Genomic DNA, 11,965 nt, shown 5'->3' on the forward strand with positions numbered 1-11,965 from the left:
TGTCCATAGCTTGTCATGATCCACACAATTGAAAACCTTTGTGTGGTCAATAAAGCATAGGTAAACATCTTTCTGATAGTCTCTGTTTTCAGCTTGGACCTCTGGAAGTTCTTTGTCAATGTATAATTGTAGCCGTTTCTGTATTACCTTTAGCAAAACTTTACTCTCATGGGATATCAAAGAGATGCCATGGAGGTAGTAACTCTAAATACCAACAGAGAGGGAAGGAGTCTTTACATCAAGTATCAATGCTATCCCCTCTGTACACAGGGTAGATAGGGACGGGCAACTTAAACATTGGCTACCTAAAATGAGGGGGCGATAAAGGCCACGAAGTGAGTGGCTTATAAGGTTTCAAGAGGATGTTTAGTTTAAGAGTGTAGATGGGAAGAAAGAGTCCCCACTGAATAGTTTTCATCTTGTCTAGATGGGTCTGGTGAAAAGAGATGGGGATAAGATTCATATGATTCAATAGCGAATAATTGTTATCATGACTAATTGTGACTGTCACACTTGTAAAGGTAGAAGACTTGTAATAAAAACAGGGAAGTAGTAAATATTACAGTCCAGAAACAGAGGACCCTAAGACCATCAAGGGAGAAGAGCCCAAGCAAAATGCGGGACCTTATCCAGAGAAGCAGCAACACTAGAGACAGAGGCAGAGATAGGGAATGGAGAGGGGGAGTGGCTGAGGACTCTAGATTTATGAGAATCAAGGGACTAAGAGCTGGTGGCCAGGAGGCAGACTTGCAGAATATGCCCTTTGGAAGTGTAAATTATTATATATGCCTGAGTGTTTTTTTGTTTTTAAAAGCTAACAATAGAGAGAAATACTATTAACTGGTGGTACATGAAGGAGATTATAATCATTGTAATGAAACAAGGTGCATGGTTTGTTGAATGTAAAACTGATGATCTGCCCTGTGAACTTTCACTCAATAGACAATATAAACCTTAAAAAAAAATAAAAATAAAAAATAACTATACACACGGAGCTTACCAGATGGACTACACAGAAATCCAACTGACTACATCTGTAGAAAGAGATGGTGGAAAAGCTCCATGTAATCAGCCAAAACAAGGCCAGGGGCAGACTGTGAAACAGACCATCAGTTGGTAGAATTTTGCAAGACCAATGACTTCTTTGTTGCAAATATCTTTTTTTAAACATCTTAGAAGACAACTATATACATGAACTTCACCAGATGGAATACACAGATATGAAATTAATTACATCTGTAGAAAAAGATGATGGAAAAATCTCCATATCATCAGCCAAAACAAGTCCAGGGGGCAAACTATGGAACAGACCATCAATTGCCAAAAGAACAAACCAATCTGTGTTGGAAGATGTACAGTCAGAAAGCTCCTTGGAAGTCAGGATGGCCAGATTTCGTCATTCATACTTCAGAGCTTATCAAGAGGAACCAGTACCTGGAGAAGAATATCATGTTTGGTCAAGTGAAGGGTCAGAGAAAACAGGAAGACCACCAACAAGATGGACTGGCATAGTGGCAGCAGCAATGGGCTCAAACATAGTAATGATTGTGAGGTTGGCGCAGGACCAGGCAGTGTTTCGTTCAGTTGTGCATAGGGTTGCTATGAGTCGGTATTGACTCGATGGTACTGAATAACAACAAAGGATAATGATTATAGAGGGCATGTTGGATTGCACACAACAAAATCCATACTATGGGAAATCATGTTGTTGTTGTTAGGTGCCATCGAGTCGGTACCAACCCATAGCGACCTTATGCAGAGAACAAAACACTGCCCAATCCTGGGCCAACCTCACTACTGTTGTCATACTGGAGTCCATTGATGCTGCCACTTGGCCAATCCATCTTGTTGGGGTCTTCCTCTTTTCCTCTGACCCTCCACCTTACTAAACATGATATCCTTCTCCAGTGACTGCTCCCTTCTGACAATATGTCCAAAGTATGAGAAAGGATGGGAAATCATATAGTTTAAATAAATTATGAAGAAGAGAAAGCTATGGAAGGAAACCTGGATATTAAAGACAGTGGGAATACAGGGCTCTACACTTAAGGAGCTCTGGTAGCGTAGTGGTTACGAATCGGGCTGCGAACCGCTAGGTCAGTAGTTTGAAACTATCAGCTGTTCCAAGGGAGAAAGATGAGACTTTCTGCTCTCGCAAAGATTTACAGCCTCGGAAACCCTGTACAGGGTCATTATGAGTCGGAACGGATTCCATGGAACTTAACAACAACAACAACACTTGGATGAAGAAGTGATCAACTTCAGGGGAAGACGTAATTCCTCCTCAAGAGGTCCAATAAAAGCACCAGCTCTGATGCTCACAGGTTCTGAGTGACACAGAGCACATGCCCATCCTGATCCAGTTACTAAAACAGAGACAGAGTTCTCTTTGTCTCCTTGCAAATTAAACTGTGCCAAGCCTCAGGCTCTCATCCCAGAGCTCTGACTGAATTCTGACTGAAAAGCAGGAAACTCACTCTCAGTTGAGATCTCAGTAACTGTCATGCATTTTCCTTATAGACTTTACACTAAAAGTGTCTTGAGGAAACAGTGTTCAAATTCTGCATATTATGTTTGTTGTCTTTGGAAATTTGGCCACATTGACATCATTGTCAAGTGGAAATATGAGAAAGGGCTTCAAAATGTCACCTTATATACTACATTAATACATACATTAGTGTATTGTTATCAAGTGTCATCGAGTCAGTTCAGGCTCATAGAGACCCTGCACAGGGTTTCCAAAGAAAATTTCATAGATAACATCAAACACCTAAAGACAAGGAGTTACTGGGCCTGGGGCTCAGGGTCCCCATGGTCATTTGACATAACATAGTCCACTAAGACATCTGATGATCTTGTCTGTAAACCTTCACTCAATTCACAATAGAAAGTTGAAAAAATTTATTAAAAACAAATGTTAGATAAATATTACCATTTTGAATTTGAATGATTCCCCACTGTGTACCTATCTACTGCTTGGCTGAAAATTGGGCCACCAGGGTGATTTTCTGGTTAGTTCTTACTTTTTATTTTTTACTTTTTTATTGTGAATTGAGTGAAAGCTTACAGACAAGATCGTCAGCTTTACATCCAACAAATCATGTACTTGGTTGATTGGAATCCCCTCCATGCAGCAACAGCTATTCGACTTCCTTCCTGTGATTTTTATTTGTATTCCACCCATCTTCCCACCCCTTCACAACTTTGTCCTTAGGTAAATGTTGCCCTCTGAATTTGCATGATTGATGATTCCATGGTGAACATACCTTATTAGTGTTGTTGTCCCCGACTTAGTGTATCTGTCTACTGTTTGACTGATCTCACAGGTGGTTGAAGGCTATAGTCTCAGGTTTTTCCAGCCTTTTTCTGACCACTAAGCCTGGTCTTTTGTTTTTTATTTTATAATTTCAAGTTTTGTTCCACATTTCCTCCCACTCTATCCAAGACCTTTTCATGTGATCCCATTCAGAGTATTTGGAACTGGTAGCAAGTCCCATCTAGTTCTTCTGGTCTCCGAGTCATGAACAAGAGATGTTAATATGTTCCATTGTTTGTGGTTGTTGTTGTTAGTTGCCATCAAGTCGATAGTGACTTATAGCAATCTCATGCACAATAGAAAAACACTGCCCAGTCCTACTTGAACCTCACAATCATTGCTACATTTGAGCCCATTGCTACCATTGTGCCAATCCATCTTGTTGGGGGTCTTCCTCTTTTTCACTGACCCTCCACTTTACCAAGCATGACGTCCTTCTCCAGTGATTGTTCCATCCTGATAATATGTCTGAAGTATGAGACACAAAGTCTGGTTATCCCAGCTTCCAAGGAGCATTCTGGTTGTACTTCTTCCAAAACTGATTGGTTTGCTATTTTGGCAGTCCATGGTACTTTTAATATTCTCCGTCAATACCATAAATCAAATGCATCAATTCTTCTATGGTCTTCCGTAATCACTGTCCAACTTTCACATGCATATGAGGTTATTGAATATACTATGGGTTGGGTCAGGCTACCTTAGTTCTCAAACTGACCTCTTTGCTCTAAAACACTTCAAAGAGGTCTTGTGCAGCAGATTTGTCTAATGCAACATGTCATTTGATTTCTTGACTGCTGCTTCCATGAGTGTTGATGGTTGACCTGAGCAAAATGAAGTCCTTGACAACTTCAATTTTTTTCTCCATGTATATGGATACTATTTATTGGTCCAATGGTGAGGATTTTTGTTTTGTTTGTTTATATTGAGGTGCAACCCATACAGAAGACTGTGGTCTTTGATCTTCATCAATTTGTTTAACCATTCTTCTGTTGATGAGCATTTAGGCTGTCTCCATCTTTTTGATGTGTCTTTTGTAGACAGCATGTTAAAGATCCTGGTAACATAGTGGGTTACTCTGTGGGCTTCTAAATACAAACTCAGCAGTTTTAGTTTGCCAGGCGCTCCCTGGGAAAAAGATGAACATTTCGGCTAGCGTGAAAATGTGCAACATTGGAAGTCTATACAGGGTCCCTAAGACTCAGAACCAATTTGATGGCACTTAATAACAACAATATAACAATAATATACATATACAGAAATGCAGTGGCTTCATATGACAAGCACTGGACTATGAACCTCAAGAACTGCAGTTTGAGGCCACTCCATGAAAGAAAGATGAGGCTTTCTACTCTTGTGAAGATTTAAAATGCCTCTGAAATCCATTACAGAGTCACTAACAATCAGGACTGACTCGGTGGCACTTAACAGCAACATATATGTATGTGTGTGTGTATACAATCATGTCTACAAGTGCATGCATATAAATATGCATTTATATATTATATGTATATCTTTTGATTTGCTATATGTTGCTGTTTCTAAGTGTCCAGTCTCTTCTGACTCATAGAAACCCTGTATAGGGTTTCTAAGGAACTGCTAGTAATTAGCAACCCAGTATTTATCCTCTGATAGCGTAGTGGTTACAAATCGGGCTGCGAACCGCAAAGTCAGCAGTTCGAAACTACCAGCTGTTCCGTGGGAGAAAGATGAGACTTTCTGCTTCCGTAAAGATGTATAGCCTCGGAAACCCTGTACAGGGTCCCTATGACTCCACAGCACATAACAACAACAACAACAACAACAACAATGTATCCTACAGAACCGCATCTGGACTTCATGTTATGTTGTTGTTGTTGTTAAGTGGTGCCAAGTTGGTTCCAGCTCATAGTGATCCTGTATAGGATTTCTGAGGAGCAGCTGGTGGATTTGAACAGCTGATCTTGTGGTTAGCAGTCCAATACTTGTTCTACAGAAACTCCATGTCGTGTATATGTTGTTGTTGTTTAGTATTGTCGAGTTGTTTCCAACTCATAACAACCCTGTTTAGGGTTACCAAGGAGCCACTGGTAGATCTGAATGGCCAAACTTGCGATTCAAATATATAGTTATATATTATTTAATATAACTGCAACATATAATAATATATGAAGGAGCTTCAAAAAGTTCATGGAACTTTTTCATTACTTTTTAATTTAAGTTTTCCATGAACTTTTTGAAGGATAAGCTCTAAACTACTAACTACAATGTCAGCAGTTCAAACCTACCAACCACTACTTGGAACCCCTCATACAGGGTCTCTATGAGTCACAACTGACTCCATGACACTTTAACAGCAACAAGAATATATTGCAACTTTGGTGTTGTGCTATAGGATAAGCACTAGACTGCTAACCCACAGGTCAGCAGTTCAAAACCACAAGCTGCTTCTCAGAAACCCTACACAGGCTCGCTATGAGTGGGAACCAACTCAATGACACTTAACAACAACATAGTTACATTGTGGTAGCAACAGAGGGCTCAACTGTTACAATTGTAAGGTTGGCACAGGGACGGGCAGTGTCCTGTTGAGCACAGGGTCACTGTGGGTTGGAACCAACTTGGCGACACCTAACAACAGTAATAGTTCTATGAGTCCAAATGTATGCATTGCATCATTACTATGCCTAATCCATTTCATTCTAAATTATTTAATAAATCACCAGTTTGGAAAGGCATAGTATCTATCTAATTAAAAGTGAATGCTACATATTAACTCTATAGTTTCTCAGCACAAATTAGCCTCTCTCTCTTCCAATTCTTTCTCCACTGAGAAAGTAGGATGTCTTGTTTAGTACCAGCAACACATATAGTAAAGAAATCATTTCAAAGCAATTGAATATGGCATGCTGCCTTGAGCCACGTAGAAATCATGTTCTTACATAATTTTCTTTTTACATATGTCAGGAAGAACAATTATGGGATATCCTAATGAAGGAGGAATGAGTGAATTGGAATTAAACGACTCTATTGATGTAGTAAGAATTCTCTTTAATGATACTTTCTCATATCATTTGAAGTTTTCTTGGGGACAAAGAATTCCCAGGATGAAGGAATATAGAGACCATTCAGGTAATTTTCATGTTAGATATTGTTTGTTTTTGCTATGAAATCATGAGGTACAAGGGATCATATGTGATAACAGAAATCAGCTAAATACACATACATATTTTTCTTGAATTTAAACGGGATTTATCTTTATTAAATGAAACCTATATCCTTAAGTAATTAATTTTATTAAGGAATTATTATGCTACTAATTAGTCCTATGTTACCCCTACAAAAGACCTCATTGTTATTATTGTGAAATATCATGGAGTTGGTTCCGACTCATAGTGACCCTGCACAGGGTTTCCGAGGCTGTAAATCTTTACGGGAGCAGAAAGCCTCATCTTTTTTTCCTGCGGAATGGCATAGATGGGCTCTAATTCAATGATTTCTCCCCCCTTCCTCACATTTGTTTTTAAATTTAATGTGTTTTGGGGGAAGGTTGGCACCAACAATAGAAGAGAAAACTCGACACAATATTCTTAAATAATGGAGTGATACATATTGAATAAAAAATTCACTCAGAATGGATTTTAAAATTAATAAAGCAATTCTGCTATAGTTTCTTAAGGTGTACTCTACACACACATCTGAGAATTCATAGCACTCACTATATCATCATGGGTTTTCAGTCCATATTGGGATAGTTGAACTTTGGAAATAATGTGTATTATGATCTATCCTCAAATCAAGATTGTCCCCTCCCACTAAGAATGGTTGTGTTCTCCTTTTCCTAAAGCTCATTGTCATGCAGTGGATGAAAAATTGACATGTGAAGGTTCAAAGTTCTGGGAGAAAGGTTTTGTAGCTTTTCAAGCCGCCATTAATGCCGCTATCATAGAAGTGAGTATTAAGTTGAAATAATTATGTTATATATTGAAACTAATTATATTGTATATTAAATTTTGATGGATGGTGATATAACAAATTGTTTTATTCTATATTTTATTCACTTCATTAATCTGGTATAATGTACTGAAAACTACTGTATTCAAGCTATTTTTCTTGCATTGGGGATCAGGAAGTACACAGAACACAGGATACTCTGTAGGAGGGGAGATGAATATGAATATTGAGTCCTGAGACATTAGATTCTAGCATGGTGTGCTAGCCAAGCAAAGAAGTAAACATTATCTACTGAGAAATGAAAGATGGACTAAACAGCGGTAACATTTCAGCTGAGTCTTGAAACTTGAGTAGAATTTTGTCACGTGAAGTAGGTAAGGAGAGATGCTCTTAGGAGCCAGGAGTTATAAAAGGCATATGTTTAAAGATATGATACACATGAGTATTTATAACTGGAAAAAGTACAAGGTTATAATTGGTCTAATAATAACAACTTGTTTCTTGATCTCTTCATTTAGCTCACAACCAATCATTCAGTGATGGAAGAACTCATGTCAGTTACAGGGAAACATATGAAGACATTACCTTTTGTTGCCCAAGGAGGAATTGTGACGGATTTTTTCATTTTCTTCTGCATTATTTCTTTTTCTGCATTCATACACTATGTATCAATCAATGTTTGTCGAGAAAGACAATACATTAAAGCAGTGATGACAATGATGGGACTTCGAGACTCGGCATTCTGGTAAACCACATAACTACACTCATCATAATCTCTTAGCTGGCTAGAACTCATTAGACTGTAAAGTATCATATTTAAGTTTGGTATTTTCATAAAGTAAAAGTTATAAATGTATGGAGCACATGGACCTCTAGACTTGATTATCATCCATTCTCTGATTTAAAGAAAGCTGAATGCTATCGATGCACTAAATATCATATTTAAGCTTGGTGTTTTCATAATGCAGTTGAGCGATGGAGCAGATGGACCTCTAGGTTGGATAATCTTCCATCCTCTGAATGAAAGAAAGCTGAACGTAGTAGATGAACTAGTCAGCACAAATGATGACGTTAGTTACCACATCTTCAGATGCTCTTTGACACTTATGTGGCACACTTTGTTAGAGATGGTGATTGATTATAATCTCAGTTGAATGAGTCATGGATTGTATAACATTGAGGAAAAGGAGCTGATCTGTTCTTTCAACATAAAACTTTCCTGGATATAGGCAGAGTTGCAGGGTGGTAAGAACATGGGCCTGGGAAGCAGGAAACCATCTCAGCCTGTAGAATCTACCTTCTTGCCAAGTTAGTTCATCTCTTTAAACCTCAATTTTCCTCTCTGTAAAAAAATTGATAATACTAACTAGTTCCTATTAGCCACAAAGATTAAATGGGAAAGAAAAACATATGTAAAATGGCTTACATGTGGGGCAGAGAAAACTAAAATACTCAATCATTAATAAGAGTTAATAGAACTTTGAAAAGAACTTTGAATTTTGGAATTCACATTTTTGTGTGTCCACAAATAAAGTTTTATTGGAATACAGCCATACTCATCCAGTTACATATTGTCTCTGGCTATTTTTGTGCTACAAAGATTGTAAAGTATTACAACAGAGACAGAAAGAACTCTCAAAGCCTAAGATATCTACTATCCTGTCCCTTTACAGAAAAAGTTTGTTAACTGCTGTTGTATCAATTGTATGTTGGACACCAATTCTATTTTTGTTCAAGGTGTTTACATAATCACTGCACTGAAAGAATAAATCTAGAGCTGACCAATCCTGAGGGACATTCCTCCATAATCAAGCCTAGTCACTTTCATGATGTCACCCAGCTAATTTCCTTCACATTCTACAATTAACTCCCGAGTTTACCTGCTAGCCTACCATTCTGCCCCCTTGAATATGAGCTCCAAGGTCAGGGAAGTTTTCTGATCTACTAGCCATCATAGTCCCTTCACTCTTGATTCACAGTAGGCTTCCCAAATGATTTGCTGAGAAAATGAATGAATGAAGCGGTACCATATCAGCATGCTGACCTGATGCTTTCATTTCTGTGCTAGGCTCTCCTGGGGTTTGATGTATGCTGGCTTCATTCCTATTATATCCACTTTGATGGCTCTGATTATAAAATCTGCCCAAGTGATTGTCCTGACTGGCTTCATGGTGGTCTTCATCCTATTTCTCCTATACGGTCTGTCTTTGGTGAGTTGGTGAGTTTAATATCCCATATCCTTCCTTTCCTGTCCCTTCTCATCTCTTCTCTTTCTCTTTTAATTTTCCTCTTCATTTTCTTTATCTTCTTCTTCCTCTTCTTCTTCTTTTTTTCTCTCTCTTTCTCCCTCTGACTCTCCCTCTCCCTCCCTCTCCTTCTGTCTCTCAGTAGGGCTTTTTCCCAATGAAAACCTGCTAGTTTACTGTCCTTGGGCTATGATTCTAGCCACACTTGTTCTGTTTACAGTATTTGTATGGAGCAATTATCTAGAAGTGGAAACGTGTTTGAATTATACTTTGTGGCATAAAGTTCTATGGCACTACCAATGATGCTTGAGCATTGTGCACATACTGAGGGTTCTCTCTCCTCTCAGATAACTTTAGCTTTCCTGATGAGTGTGTTGATAAAGAAGCCTTTCCTCACTGGTCTGGTCATGTTCCTCCTCACTGTGTTTTGGGGCAGCCTGGGATTCACTGCATTGTACAGACACCTTCCTGCATTTCTGGAGTGGACCTTGTGTCTTCTTAGCCCCTTTGCCTTCACTGCTGGAATGTCCCAGGTAAGAGACAATGAGTTGAATTGACTCAATAATAATAGTTCGTTTCATTGTTGTTGTTTTTTTGCAGGGATGGGGGGTGGGGGAGGATGTGGAGGAGTAGAAGTCAATGTAAACATAAGATTTCCTCTTCTTAATTCATGCTAGATGTCCTAAGCATTAAAACCCCACCTGCTATTGCAAATATAAGCACGAAAGAAATAGGAGTGGTCTATATATTCCTCTCAATACAATTACTTTTCTTTTAAGTCACTAAATCAAGGATGACATTCTCTCATTGATGAGGTTTAGATTCTACTTTTAATGGATTATCCCAATAAATATCTGATTTAATGTTCAGAAAACACAATCCTTAATATTGTCACAAACATTTGTAAATCAGGAATTGGGTGAAAGTTGAATTTCTACTTTTAATTGGCTAGTTCCATGCTCTATACATTTTTGTTGAACCTCTTTGCAAAATAATTAATCCTACTCATGATATTATCACCATAAATGAAAGGGTGTACTATCTAAAACCGCTATGCCAAAAAACCAACCCAACTGGTGTTGAGTGAATTCCAACTCATAGTGAACCTACAGTGGTCCTGGAGAGCTGATAGACATGTAGGTTGTTTCCAACGCTGGAAAACTTTACAAAAGCTGATGGTGACATCTTTCTCCCACAGAACTGTTGGTAGATTTGAACCTCCAGCCTGAGAGTTAAAAACTGAGTGCTTTAACTACTGCTCCACCAAAGCGCCCTTAAACTTCTCATATCTTAGTTTATTTCAGTAAGCAGATGCGTTCTTTTGTATTTCTCAGAGGTTGAAGTGCTTTAACTCCTCCAGATTTTCAGTCTTGAATGGTAGCTCCTGTCTAGAATGCCCTCCTTTCTTACCAAGAATAAACACTGGACTGGTAACTACAAGATCGGTGGTTCAAATCTACCAGCAGCTCTCAGAAATTTTATGAAGGGTTGCTGAGTCAGAACCGACTCTATGGCACACAACTACCAGCCTGATGAAAGAGCCCTGGTGGTGCTGTGGATTCAGCACTGGGCTGGTAAACCCAGTAACTCCTTAGTGGGAGAAAGATGAGCTGTCTGCTTTCATAAAGATTTACAGTTTTAGAAACTCTAAGGAGAAGTTATCTGGCAGCGTAGTGGTTACGAATAGGGCTACAAACGGCAAGGTCAGCAGTTCAAAACTACCAGATGTTCTGTGGGAGAAAGACGGGGCTTTCTGCTCCCGTAAAGATTTACAGCTTCAGAAACCCTGTAGAGGGTCACTCTGAGTTGGAACCAACTCCACAGCACGTAACCACCACCACCACCAAGGAGAAGTTCTACTCTGTCCTAGAGGGTCTCTATGAGTTGGAATTGACTCAATAGCAGTGGGGTTTTGGGTTTTATCTTGATGATGCCTTAGATGTGGATCAGCTAGGTAGGGCTTTCCATGAGTGTCTCCCTCCTCCTAGAGGACCTACCTGCTTAGTACTCAGTACCCACCTCCACCAAGTACATTTTGTTGTTAGATGCTTTCATTGCTATGTCTTCCAGCACATCTGAGCTCTGGGTAATGACAGGAAGTGTGTCTTAGGGAGTTTTGCAACCCCAGTGCTGAGCAGAGATAAAATAATAACACTTCTTAGTACTACCTTGTTTATTTTAAATTCAACTTTCTTTCTTTTTTGTTGTTTTTTTCCAGCTTATCCATTTGGACTATGATGTGAATTCTAACCTCCCTTTGGGTTCTCCAAGCAACCCATCTCTAATCATAGCTACCCTCTTCATGTTGCTGTTGGATGCTCTTCTCTATATGGCACTGACATTGTATTTTGACAAAATTTTGCCCAGTAAGTTACAATTTCACTAATTTTTTCTTTTCAGTGACTGTCTTCATTGTATGGAATATAAATTATCAAGTTGTTCTTCTTATCAAGTTGTTCTTCTTTTCAACAAT

At 38.8% G+C, this 11,965-nt stretch overlaps 1 protein-coding gene across 1 annotated transcript in view; it reads left to right on the plus strand.

The window, feature by feature from the left end:
- Positions 1 to 11,965, plus strand: part of ABCA9 (ATP-binding cassette, sub-family A (ABC1), member 9) — a 146,321-nt gene that overhangs the window by 6,792 nt on the left and 127,564 nt on the right. The window contains 6 exon segments of the mRNA XM_006878387.1: positions 6,260 to 6,424; positions 7,140 to 7,243; positions 7,765 to 7,991; positions 9,315 to 9,456; positions 9,840 to 10,025; positions 11,711 to 11,858. Coding sequence (XP_006878449.1) covers positions 6,260 to 6,424; positions 7,140 to 7,243; positions 7,765 to 7,991; positions 9,315 to 9,456; positions 9,840 to 10,025; positions 11,711 to 11,858 — 972 coding nt within the window.

The sequence above is a fragment of the Chrysochloris asiatica genome, unplaced genomic scaffold (assembly GCF_000296735.1).
Source record: "Chrysochloris asiatica unplaced genomic scaffold, ChrAsi1.0 scaffold00192, whole genome shotgun sequence".
Taxonomy (NCBI): domain Eukaryota; kingdom Metazoa; phylum Chordata; class Mammalia; order Afrosoricida; family Chrysochloridae; genus Chrysochloris; species Chrysochloris asiatica.